Source organism: Athene cunicularia (genome assembly GCF_003259725.1).
Source record: "Athene cunicularia isolate RWA chromosome 17 unlocalized genomic scaffold, athCun1 chr17_part1, whole genome shotgun sequence".
Taxonomy (NCBI): Eukaryota; Metazoa; Chordata; class Aves; order Strigiformes; family Strigidae; genus Athene; species Athene cunicularia.
In genome coordinates, this window is record NW_020799122.1 from 6,731,282 (window position 1) to 6,742,035 (window position 10,754).

A 10,754-nucleotide genomic window follows, 5' to 3' on the forward strand; every position below is an offset into this window, starting at 1 on the left:
GGGCTGCGGGGCTCCCCCCGGGGATACCGGCTCTTCCCGGGCAGTTCCGGGGCCTGGCCAGGGTTGAGGGCGGAGAGTCACGGGCGCAGCCCCGGTGTGAGGCCCTCCTGGGCCTCCTGGTTCTTCTGCCCCCTCAGATGGGGCCGGGCTGGGCTGCTTGCCCTCCCTGCTGGGGATGAGCCCGCCGGCCCCGCGGAAGGACGGGGAGGGTGGGACGGGGGGGACTCCATCACCCTGCCCAGGGCTAAGTGGGGGGACAGGTGCCTCCCCAGTTGCTCATGCTGGAGAAATGACTCTGGGGATCTCCCAGCCCCTGGAGCTTGACCGCTAGCGCTGGGATTTCTTGGAGCCCAGTCACCTGCTCTGCAGGCCGGTCCCTCTGCCCAGCTCTCCGTGGGTCTCTGTGCCCCCGGGTGATGGATCCCTGCGGTTTGCCTTTGTGCCCGCTGGCCGTGGAACTACAGGCAGGTCTTAATTTTCTCTGTGCTGATGCAGCTAGACAAGACCTGAATCCTTAACGGCAGGGCTGGCCGTCCCTGGCAGTAATGCACCGGTTATCTCTCGGTAATCTCTTACTGGTTATCTCTCAGTAATGCACCGGTTATCTCCTGGCAGGAGGCACCGGGCATGCCGGTGTGAGGCAGAGATGTGAGCAGAGGATAACAGGGGCCTGTCTGGGCCTGTCTTGCCTTCAAGTGGGAGATTAAGCACCTTGCTGCCCACACAGAGTGTGGCTCCCCACCGCCAGCTCTCCACGTCTGTCTGTTTGATGTAACGAAGGGCCCAGGTCTTGGCCGAGGCGTAGTCGTTTGATACCGATCTAAGAGTTGCCCTGTTTAACTGCAGAGAGAGGCTCCTGGGCAAAAATGCAGTGGGTCTTGCCCTGCTGAAAGGCTGAGGGACTGTGTTGTGGGACCTCAGGCTTGGGAGGTGTTAGGTGGGGAGAGCTCAGAGGCTGCTGGCACAAGGGGGGATCTCAGCAGGGGCTGTGGACAGGAGGATGTCTCCAGGCCCCCACCCAGCAGTGGCATCTTGCGCTCTGGTGCATCCCTGCCTGCTGCCAGTGTCACGGCTCAGAGTTGAGGCAGCCTGTGTGACATGCCAGGGCACGGTGACCATGTGGCACTGCCTTGGCTCTCACCCTGCCAGCATCTCCTACCAAATCCACAGAGGCTCCCCGCACCTGGGGGAACTGCACGGAGCAGAGGGAGAGCCACAAGTGTGGCTTCTGGCCCCACCAAATGTGGCAGGGCCTACTCAGGGCTGCCAGCTTTCGAGTAGTGAATCCACCTTCAAGAGGGAAAGGGAAATGACATGAGTGTTTCCTTCCCCTTCGGCCTGTGTCCATGCCAGGAAGGACCAGTTTTATTTAGGAGCCCTTGAACTGTGAAGCTCATGTCACTGTCACTTTCCTCTGCCCAATCCTGTTGCCCAAAGAGCCTTTGCTAGATCATGGTCTCCCGTGAGTCTCAGAGTCACATCTGAGGTGTGTTTGGCATGGGGACAGAGGTGCTGGTTTTGGGGGACAGGTACCAGAGACTGAGTTCCTGTCCACAGGGCATGGGGTGGGGATCTGGGCACTCCTGGCAGCAGCAACAGCCCTTGTTCTGCCCTCTCCAGCCTGGGCAGGGCATGCCTGCCTTGTTCTGACCTCATCCCTGACCCGCTCTGGCGGTGTCTCCAGCAGAGCCAGGCCAGGAAACTGCCCACCGACAGGAGGGTTTGCAAACATGAGCAGAGCTCAAAGGACCGAGTTTCCTGTCCCTGTTCCTGTCTGAGCTGTGTTGGGGAGCATGTAAAGCTGCGCTCTCTCACCAGCCGTGCTGGCTGTCCCAGAGACAGGTGTGCAGGAGAGCTGGGTTATGGGGAGAAAGGGATCCTGGGGGTAAGGAGAAATTTAGAGCTGGGTTTTGCCAGGCTGGGAGTGAGGGGCTGAGCCAGTCCTGCCCGGCATCACCCTGGTGCCTGCCAAACATTTGTACGAGGTCTCTTGCCATGACTCTGCTCCCATGTTTGTGAAGTGACTTTATCCTGCGTCTCACGCTGCTGGGGCGCGTTTGTGCCCCTGGCTGATGGGCAGGATGTGGCTCACAGGTGGGAATGGCCGGGCTCTCAGCTGGCACTAAGCGATGCCGTGCTGGAGGCTTAATTGGAGGCTATCTCCGAGGTCTGGTAAAGTTACATCTGTGGGAGCTCTGGGCTGTTGGGTTACGTCCTCGCTGCCAGGAGGAGTGATGACTCAGGGACCTCATGCAGGAAACTGGGGGCTGCTAACGCATCCCCCGCCCATGGGTTCGTTTATCGCTAGGCCCAGTGTGCACGGGTTGATGGCCGTGGTTTCTCTCTATCCCCAGGCCACGATGCTGCGTCTGGCTGCTTTTGCAGCGCTGCTGCTGTTCTTCAGGGTCAGTCTGGAGCTGTCCTGGGCCCAGGCCATCCCTGCTCTCTTCATCTTCTACCTGGGATCCGGTGGATGGGACTTCTTCCTCATATTCATCAAGACAATACGAAGGGATGTCACGTAGGTGTCCTGTCTGGGATGGTCCAACCACCCACCTTCCCCCTGGCCCACTGCTCTGCCCTGGTGCACGTGTGAGCCCCCAGCAACTTGCACAGCCCTGGGTTTCTGTTGGCACCTGGCCCAGCTGGAAGGAGATCTCCCTCTGCCGCGCCCGAGTGGCTCCAAACTCTTGGGCAAAGTTTTCACAGGAAAGATAGATTTCAGCTGAGCTCTGAAGTCTAGTGACTGTCCTTGTACTTCACCCTGTCCCTGAAGCTGCTGGCGTGGCACCAGGTGCCTGTGCAGGGTCGGTTCTGAGTTGGTACCAGGCTGTGCCAGCTCCTGGCAAGGATTTGTGGGGAGGGAGTGGTGACACCTCTTGGAGAGCAGCTGAGGCTCAAAGATGCCCCTTTGACCAGGGACATCCCTGTCTGCAGCCTTCCAACACATCTCTCCCTGGCCTCTGTCAGTTCCTGACTATAAGCATCTTTGCATATGAGCTCTGCCTATGTCCACACTGCTCAAGGGAGCACCCAGAGCTGCTGCTGACCTAGAGTAGGGCCTGGAGTAGTGCTGGGCTAGGAAGGAAGCTACTAGGAAGTTCCTCATGCTGTGCTGGCTTTGCTGGAGGAAGTGGTTATGCTGGGGTCACTGAGCAGCTGCCCTCTTGCTCATCTTCCTTTGGCAGCACGGGGCTGGTCCTGTTGCGGGTGAAGTGGCAGGTATGGAGGCACGTGAGGGAGAAGAACACAATTGCCAAGATCTTTCAGAAGACCGCGAGCAGGTATCCAGAGAAGACAGCACTGATCTTCCAAGGCACGGGCGAGAGCTGGACCTTCCGGCAGCTGGATGAGTACTCCAATCAGGTGGCCAATTTTTTCTACGGCCAAGGCTTCCGCTCTGGTGACGTGGTGGCTCTTTTCATGGAGTCCCGCAATCAGTATGTGGGGCTGTGGCTCGGCTTGGCTAAGATTGGGGTGGAAACTGCCCTCGTGAATTCCCACCTGCGCATGGAGGCCTTGCTGCATTGCATCACCATCTCCAACTCCAAGGCTGTGGTTTTTGGGGTGGAGATGATGGAAGGTGAGGGGCAGGCAGATGTGAGGGGTGCTCTGAACTCGGGAGGGGGGCATCTCAGTGGATTTAGTACTCCTTTCCACCCACCACAGAGCAGGGATGTGGAAGAGTGGACAGTTGGAACTGTATCTGTTAGGGTTGTTTTTTTTTTTGTTGGTCCCTTTGGCCACTGGCCAGGATCTGGAACTGGCCAGAATCTGGTGTTCAGTGCTGTCTGGCTCCCAACAGACCAGCCTGGGTGTGAGGATTCTTTCTTGTGCCTCTCGGCTCCATCCCCTGCATAGAGGCCTGGGCTGGGCTGGGCCTGCCCCACCACAGGGGACGAGCCTCCCCTTGCTCTCTGTGGCTGTTAGCCACATCCCTGCTGCACCTCAGCTCCATGTGTTTCAGCCCACACCTCTGAGGTTGATGGTGTCAACAGACCTCTTGGCACCAAAGAGGTTTTGGCTGGGGAGAGGCGGAGAACAGGATCTTCTAGTCCCGGAGAGGCCCAAGCTGTGGCCTCAGCGTCTATTAATCATGGAAACAACACCCACCTGTGATGGTTGTCACCCTTTGGGGACTCTGCTGAGCACAGCGAGGGTACTGCTACCTGGGGCAGTGTTGCCCTGAGACTGTCTGGGAGGGCAAGGGGTTTCTGTGCCATAACCACCTTGCAGTCTTTCACCATCTCTCCTTTTTAATTTCTCAGCAATGCAGGAAGTGCAGCCCTCCCTGGAGAAATCTATCCATCTCTTCTGGTCCGGGGAAGGAAGCCCTGAATCCACGCTTCCTGGTGCAAAACACCTGGACCCCCTCCTGCAGATGGCCCAGCGGCACCAGCCAACCCCCCCCGATAAGGGCTTTCTTGGTACGTGGTCAGCTCTTGGGGGCCAAACTTGCGGTGGTGTTTCTGTGGATCAGCCAGTTAGAACACTGGCAAGAACATCTGCTCAGGATGCTGATGGCAGACGTCCGCAGCAGGGCCTAGGGTGTTTGGGATGGGTCTTACTCTGGTGTCTGAAGCCCGGCACTGTGTGGAGCAGTAGCCTCTTGTGCTCTCCACCTGTCCTGATCTGCCTGGGGTGAACCCAGCATGTTCCTGACGCTGTGACCTAAAGTTTTGGCTCAACTGCCACTAGCAGAGTGTATAAATATGACTTTTTCCCCTGTCCCAGTGACCTTGTCTTCTCATTGCTCTCCAGATAAACTCTTCTACATCTACACCTCTGGCACGACGGGGCTGCCCAAGGCTGCCATTGTGGTGAACTGCCGGTAAGGCCGTGGGCAGGGCCTCAGCAGAGGACAGGGCTGAGCTCTGCCCTGTCTTAGCACAGCGCCCCTGGCTCTGGTGCTGACATGCCTCTTCACCTCCCATCCCAGGTACTTCCGCATGGCCAGCTTAGTTTTCTATGGTTTTCACATGAGGCCTGACGATGTGATGTACGACTGCCTCCCGCTCTACCACGCTGCAGGTAACGTGTGCCCTATGGAGCCCTGCGTGTTGGAACTGTGTCTTCCCCTCAGCCAAGCCTGGGGCTCAGGCTGGAGGCTGGTGTAGCAGTAATCTCATTGTCGAGGAGGAGCTGACTGCTGCTGGCAGGGTCTGACTGAGGCTTTCTGCTTTTTCCCCGGCAGCCAAGAATCGATCTGGCTGACCTTTGGAGTGGGGAGTGTGTGTGCGGAGTGTTATCCCAGCTCCTAGCCTGGCTTTGGAATAGCTGCTCCTTATTGCTGCTCCCCGTGGAGTGTCAGGGGAAGGGGAAGTGGTGCCCGCCTGGCTGGCTGGGACCTGCTGGGATGTCTAGGTGCAAAGTGCTGCCCCGGATCTCACTGCCACACATCTCCTCCCCAGTGCCTGTGGTCTTGGGGGCTTTGGTTTGGTGAACCCCCATCTGCTGTGAGACAGCGTGTGCCGTCCCCCTTGCCCTGCCAGGCCTCTCCCCGAGCGGGCTGGGCTGGGAGTGTCTGGGGACTGAGGGCTCCCCTGGCTGCCTCTCTGCAGGGAACATCGTGGGGGTCGGGCAGTGCCTGCTTCAGGGCATGACGATTGTCATCCGCAAGAAGTTCTCGGCCTCGCACTTTTGGGACGACTGTGTGAAATACAACTGCACGGTGAGGCCGTGAGGCAAGGGGCCAGCCGGGAGTGGGGAGTGGAGCCTGGGGATCTGTGCCATGCTGGGGAGAGCCCAGCTGCTGGAAGAGGGGGAGGCCTGGATCGGTTCTACCTGTCCATCCCAAACCAGATTCCAAGCTGGTGGAGCTGCATCTTTCTCACCTGGGGTGTAATTCTACATGTCCAGACCTTTCCCGTGCTCCAGCATCAGCCAGGAGGTCTTGGATAGGTGTCACATACTGGAGGAATGGGTTAATCAGGGAGGGATGGGCACGGTATGAGCTAGCAGGACTCCTGGGTTTTACTGAGGCCTCTTTTAGGGGACTTTGGGCATGTTGTGACATTCTTACCTGTCCTTGAAGAAACTCCAAAGCCCCAGGGCCTGGCAGAGGGGTCGTAGTGAGTTTTCCCTCCGTGTCCCTCCCAGATTGTGCAGTACATTGGGGAGATCTGCCGCTACCTGCTGAACCAGCCATACCAGGAGGTGGAGCGGCAGCACCGGGTGCGCATGGCGCTGGGCAACGGGCTGCGTGCCTCCATCTGGCGGGAGTTCATGGCCCGCTTCGGCATCGCCCAGGTGGCCGAGTTCTACGGGGCCACTGAGTGCAACTGCAGCCTGGGAAACTTTGATAACAATGTAAGACCCCACCACTCTCCCCATGTCTCAGGGGGTGCCTGCTGGCCTGAGCAGGGTTGGAGACCCAGATGGGCTGTTTGTTCATAGTTTCTTGCTCCAAGAGGCTTGGTGTGAGTTGCCATCCACCCGGAGGGGTTTGGGCTGTTGTGGGGTGCCAGCTCTGTGGTATCCTGGATGTATGTGGGCAGTGGGCTTGGGGCGGCAGAGATGTTCCTGCTGCTCACAGCTCTGAGCTCTTTCTCTTCTAGGTTGGGTCGTGTGGCTTCAACAGCAGGATCCTACCAGGTGTGTACCCCATCGGCTTGGTGAGGGTGGATGAGGACACCATGGAGCTGATCCGGGGGCCAGATGGTGTCTGTATCTGCTGCAAACCAGGTGAGGGCAACCACAGGGATAAGTCTCCTCAGCCCTGTGTGTATCTGTCCAAATACTTCAAGATAATTTACTGAAGTTTGAGTCTCTGCTCAGTTAAACACCCATTAGACACCCTTTTTGCTTGGGTGTGGGTGGTTGCTTCCCCACTTTATCCCCTCTCTTCCTTGCAGGGGAGCCAGGGCAGCTGGTGGGCCGCATTGTCAAGAGCAACCCCTTACAGCACTTTGACGGTTACCTGAATCAGTCAGCCACCAACAAGAAAATAGCCAGGGACGTGTTTACAAAAGGGGACACTGCCTATCTCACAGGTGAGGCAAGCAGGGCCCTTCCATCCGCTGAAAGCAGAGGAGAAGGGTATCTGGGTGCGTGTGGGGGCCGTCCCAGGCTAGTGGCACTGCCCTGAGGTGCTCCAGGGTTCCTCCTAGCACCTCTGTTCCTCACTTTCTTGTAGGGGATGTCCTGGTGATGGACAAATACGGCTACATGTACTTCCGGGACCGCACTGGGGACACGTTCCGCTGGAAGGGGGAGAACGTCTCCACCACAGAGGTGGAGGGGACACTGAGCCGCATCCTCAACCTGACGGACGTGGTCGTTTATGGGGTGGAGATCCCAGGTAGCTGAGAGGGAAGAGGACGATCAGGGGAGGCAGGCGGACTTCTGACACTTATATGTGAGCATGTCCTGCACGTCCAGATCAACGTGTCCTTTTGCAAGAGGCTGGACCGAGGCTCCCTGTGAGCGAGCTGGGAAGAGGCCACTGAGGATGTGCCTAGTGGGAACCAGAGGGTTCCCTCCCTCTCTCAAGCTTTGGTCTGATTCTGGCTGATTTGGAAGGACCTTGTGTCCTTTCTGGACAGGCTGCAAGTGCCTCCTCAGGGAGAAGGTGACCGTGACCACAGGGTGTTACCGGCAGCCATAGCCACAGGGTGGTGACACAGCTGGTGACGCAGCTGGACATGCCAGCCCTTTGGTGCAAGGCAGGGTCTGTGCCAGAGGCCTTGCTGGTGTGGGGCAGCGGGAGATGGTGCTATATGAACAGCGTGTCTGAGTGCTCTCCCTTCTTCTCTGCCTCTTAGGGATTGAAGGGAAGGCAGGAATGGCAGCCATTGCTGACCCAAGTAACTCCTGTGACCTAGAAGGCTTTGCCAGCGAGCTGAAAAAAGCCCTGCCACTGTATGCACGTCCCGTCTTCCTGCGGTTCCTGCATGAAGTCTCCAAGACAAGTGAGCCACGGCAGACGCACTCACACTGATCACGGAGCTGGGGGGGCCTGGGGTGGGAAACCTGGCTATGGAGACCAATCTAGTAGGGTCAGGATGGAACCCCTCTGCCCCATGGAGCCCCCAGCCAGTTCCTCTGCTGGTTTGGAGGTGTGGGGGTGCAAGGCTGGGTCTGGGGCACCACAGGTGCGGTGGGGATGGGAGTGTGTGTGGCCAGTGACCACTCAATCCTCCTCTCCATACTCCAGGCACTTACAAGTTCCAGAAGATGGAGCTGCGGAAGCAGGGCTTCGACCCCGCGCTGGTGAAGGACAGGTTGTACTTCCTGGATTCCAGGCAAGGCTGCTACCTGCCGCTGGACCAGGCAGCGTTCGGCAGGATCCAGTCGGGACAGCAGAAGCTGTAACTGGTGGGGCTCAAGGCACCCCCTGAATCCTGCTGGGGAGAGGGGGGCAAGGCAGGCACTGGGGAAGAAAAGGTTCGAGGAGCAATACAAAGGCACACTAGAGATTTTATTTGATGAGTTTTACAGATAATGGTTTGAGGGGAACACAGTTGGGATCAAGGGGAGGGGGATGGTTACATACCAAAGCATAGACTCATTATGGCTTTATTTTCTACTTGGTACAGCAGTGGTGGTCCTGTGCCACAGGAGGGGCAGGGCCCTGGCCAGTTGAGGAGGGGTGGGGGTGCCCCTGCCATTCCACTTTGCTTTTCTGTCTTTTCCTCCCTTTCCTTGCCTGCAGCAACCCTTCCTGGTGAAGGCTGTGAAGGGACCAGTGCTGGGCTCTTTTCCCCACTCCTCCACCAAGAAGCCAGCTCCTCCTTGGCACAGGGTCCCCGCTGGCAGAGGGAAGCTGGGTGCCAGGCACAACCCCTGCATGGCCCCGCTGGTGTGTTTCTGCTGTGAATCAGGGGAGCAGGGTAGTGCTGGGCTCAGGAGAAGGACAGGGATGTGTTTCTGCCATGCCTTGCTCTCTCCTGGGAATGACATTTCTGTTTTTCACAATCACACGCACATTATATTATATTATATATATATATATATATATATTATACATGCTGACTTTTTTTTTTTCCAATCTTAATTTATTGTCTGCACTTTTGAATGTGTCCTGGGCTTGTGCATTATGTGGAGGGATAGCCCAGACTTGTCCTCTCTTGGAGAGCCCTTTTCTCTCGCAGGGAGACGGGACACTCATCTGGGACTGATTCTCCTCTTCCAGCATGGGTGCAGCTGTATACATCCTTGGGGCTTTGCTCCACGGTGAAGGACATGAGCAAACCCCGCTATCTTGTGGACACTTCTCTGGGTCTCTTGCATCCACCTTTTGTGGATGCAGCCTTGTTTCATGCACCTTCTTCCTTGCAGAAAGCAGGTGGGAGAGTGGGGATGAAGGGTCTGGTTTGCCTTTGCTTAGACGTACTCAGCACCATGGAGCAGCTCTCGGGGCTTTCCTGCTGTGATGTCTGTGCCCTGAATGTGGGAGGCAACTTGCCTAGGGGAAAGAGAGAGTCCTCCAGAGGGTGGTCTCTGAGAGAGCCTGACTTCATGTGCTCTGCATCCCTTCCCGCAAGAGCCCTCCCTGTCCACCGCAGGAGACAGGCCTGAACTGAAATGTCTGTGTTAAACACCTGATTTGCACTATGTGAATTCCCCGTGTTGTGTCTGACGTGAAACAGCCTTAGCAGTGATGTCCGATTCCAGTCCTCGGAAACCACGCAGGAACATCTGTTCCAGAGAAAACTCTGGGTTGGGTTTGTTTTGTGTTTTTTTTCATGATTTGTTTCTATGCTTTTAGCAGGGTTACTCCTTAAAATGGCATCTGTCTTTTGTGAGGGCGGGGTGTGCCTTCTCTTTTAGCTGTGCTTCCATGCCAATTTACCTGCCTGCCCCAGTTTGTCCTGTCCTCACAATTAAATGCGAGTATGGGCTATGCTGGAGTTTCCTACCTCTTCCTTGCGCAGTCCTGCTCTGTGGGGTGGTGGGGGACTGTGCTGGTTTGGGAACTGGGAACTGCCACTCCAGCGCACAACCTCCCAGTGTGGACTTTAGCTCATCTCAGAGCACAGGGAAGCAAGTCCCTTGTTGCTGGGTTTGATGACTGTGTGAAAACAACCTATTGATGAGATACCACCACCCCCCCACTCCCCCTTTTCCCTGGTTCTGTTCTCAGTGTTGCCCTCCCAGTTTGTCCTGGCCCAGTTCTCCCTGTTTACTCTGGCATGTCTGGCTTTTCCACCCCTCTCCTTTTCCCTCTTTCCTCTTGCTGTTGCTTTTTTCCATGTTTGGCCACGCTTAACCTCCCAGCTCATTTCTGCCCTTGCAAACAGGTTTTTTGGTACCCATTCCCCTTCCCTCAGTGCCAGAACCATCTTTTAGGTGCTTTGCATCCAACCCTGGAGACAGGAGAAACAGTCTCCTTCATGATAATGTAGGTACCAGGGAGAAATACCTTGCATGAGCCTGGGTGAAGTGTGTTGCCAGGTGAGACACGCCATGGGAGAAGTGTTGAGAATTTGCATCCATTATATACCTTCAGGCATGCTCAAATTGATGAATTCTACATCATCTAAAACTAAAATTAAAGCTTTGAGCTTATTCAGTCCCCTGGACAGAGTGACTCTGGGCAGGGCACAGCTCAGAGCTGCATCTGGCCTCCTCTGCAGCCAGCCCCGGGGGGTTGCAGTGAGGACAGGAGGAGCGTGGCGTGGCCGAGCAGCGTGGTCTGACACTGCTCCTGGAAGGGTGCAGCTCCTGGGACAGCCTCTGTCCCAAAGCAGCCCCCCAGCTCAGTGAAAAACAGGCCTCACCCCCCCCAGGCCAGCAGTGCCTGTGGGGTTCAG

General features: G+C 56.9%; 1 protein-coding gene across 1 annotated transcript; it reads left to right on the forward strand.

The window, feature by feature from the left end:
• The first annotated feature begins 2,355 nt into the window (after window positions 1–2,355).
• On the forward strand, window positions 2,356–9,844 carry SLC27A4 (solute carrier family 27 member 4). Its single transcript, XM_026860498.1, has 12 exons — window positions 2,356–2,521; window positions 3,189–3,583; window positions 4,269–4,427; window positions 4,762–4,831; window positions 4,940–5,031; window positions 5,562–5,671; window positions 6,100–6,309; window positions 6,558–6,684; window positions 6,855–6,992; window positions 7,136–7,300; window positions 7,764–7,910; window positions 8,156–9,844. The coding sequence occupies exons 1-12, from the start codon at window positions 2,361–2,363 to the stop codon at window positions 8,311–8,313; spliced, it is 1,932 nt and encodes a 643-aa protein (XP_026716299.1). The 5' UTR covers window positions 2,356–2,360; the 3' UTR covers window positions 8,314–9,844.
• The last annotated feature ends 910 nt before the right edge of the window (window positions 9,845–10,754 follow it).

Bases quoted from the DNA above. Each gene is read 5' to 3' on its own strand.
- SLC27A4 (XM_026860498.1), top strand. From the start codon at position 2,361: ATGCTGCGTCTGGCTGCTTTTGCAGCGCTGCTGCTGTTCTTCAGGGTC. The intron at 6,310-6,557 runs GTAAGACCCCAC...TTTCTCTTCTAG, and splicing joins TGGGAAACTTTGATAACAAT to GTTGGGTCGTGTGGCTTCAA. The intron at 7,301-7,763 runs GTAGCTGAGAGG...TCTGCCTCTTAG, and splicing joins TTATGGGGTGGAGATCCCAG to GGATTGAAGGGAAGGCAGGA.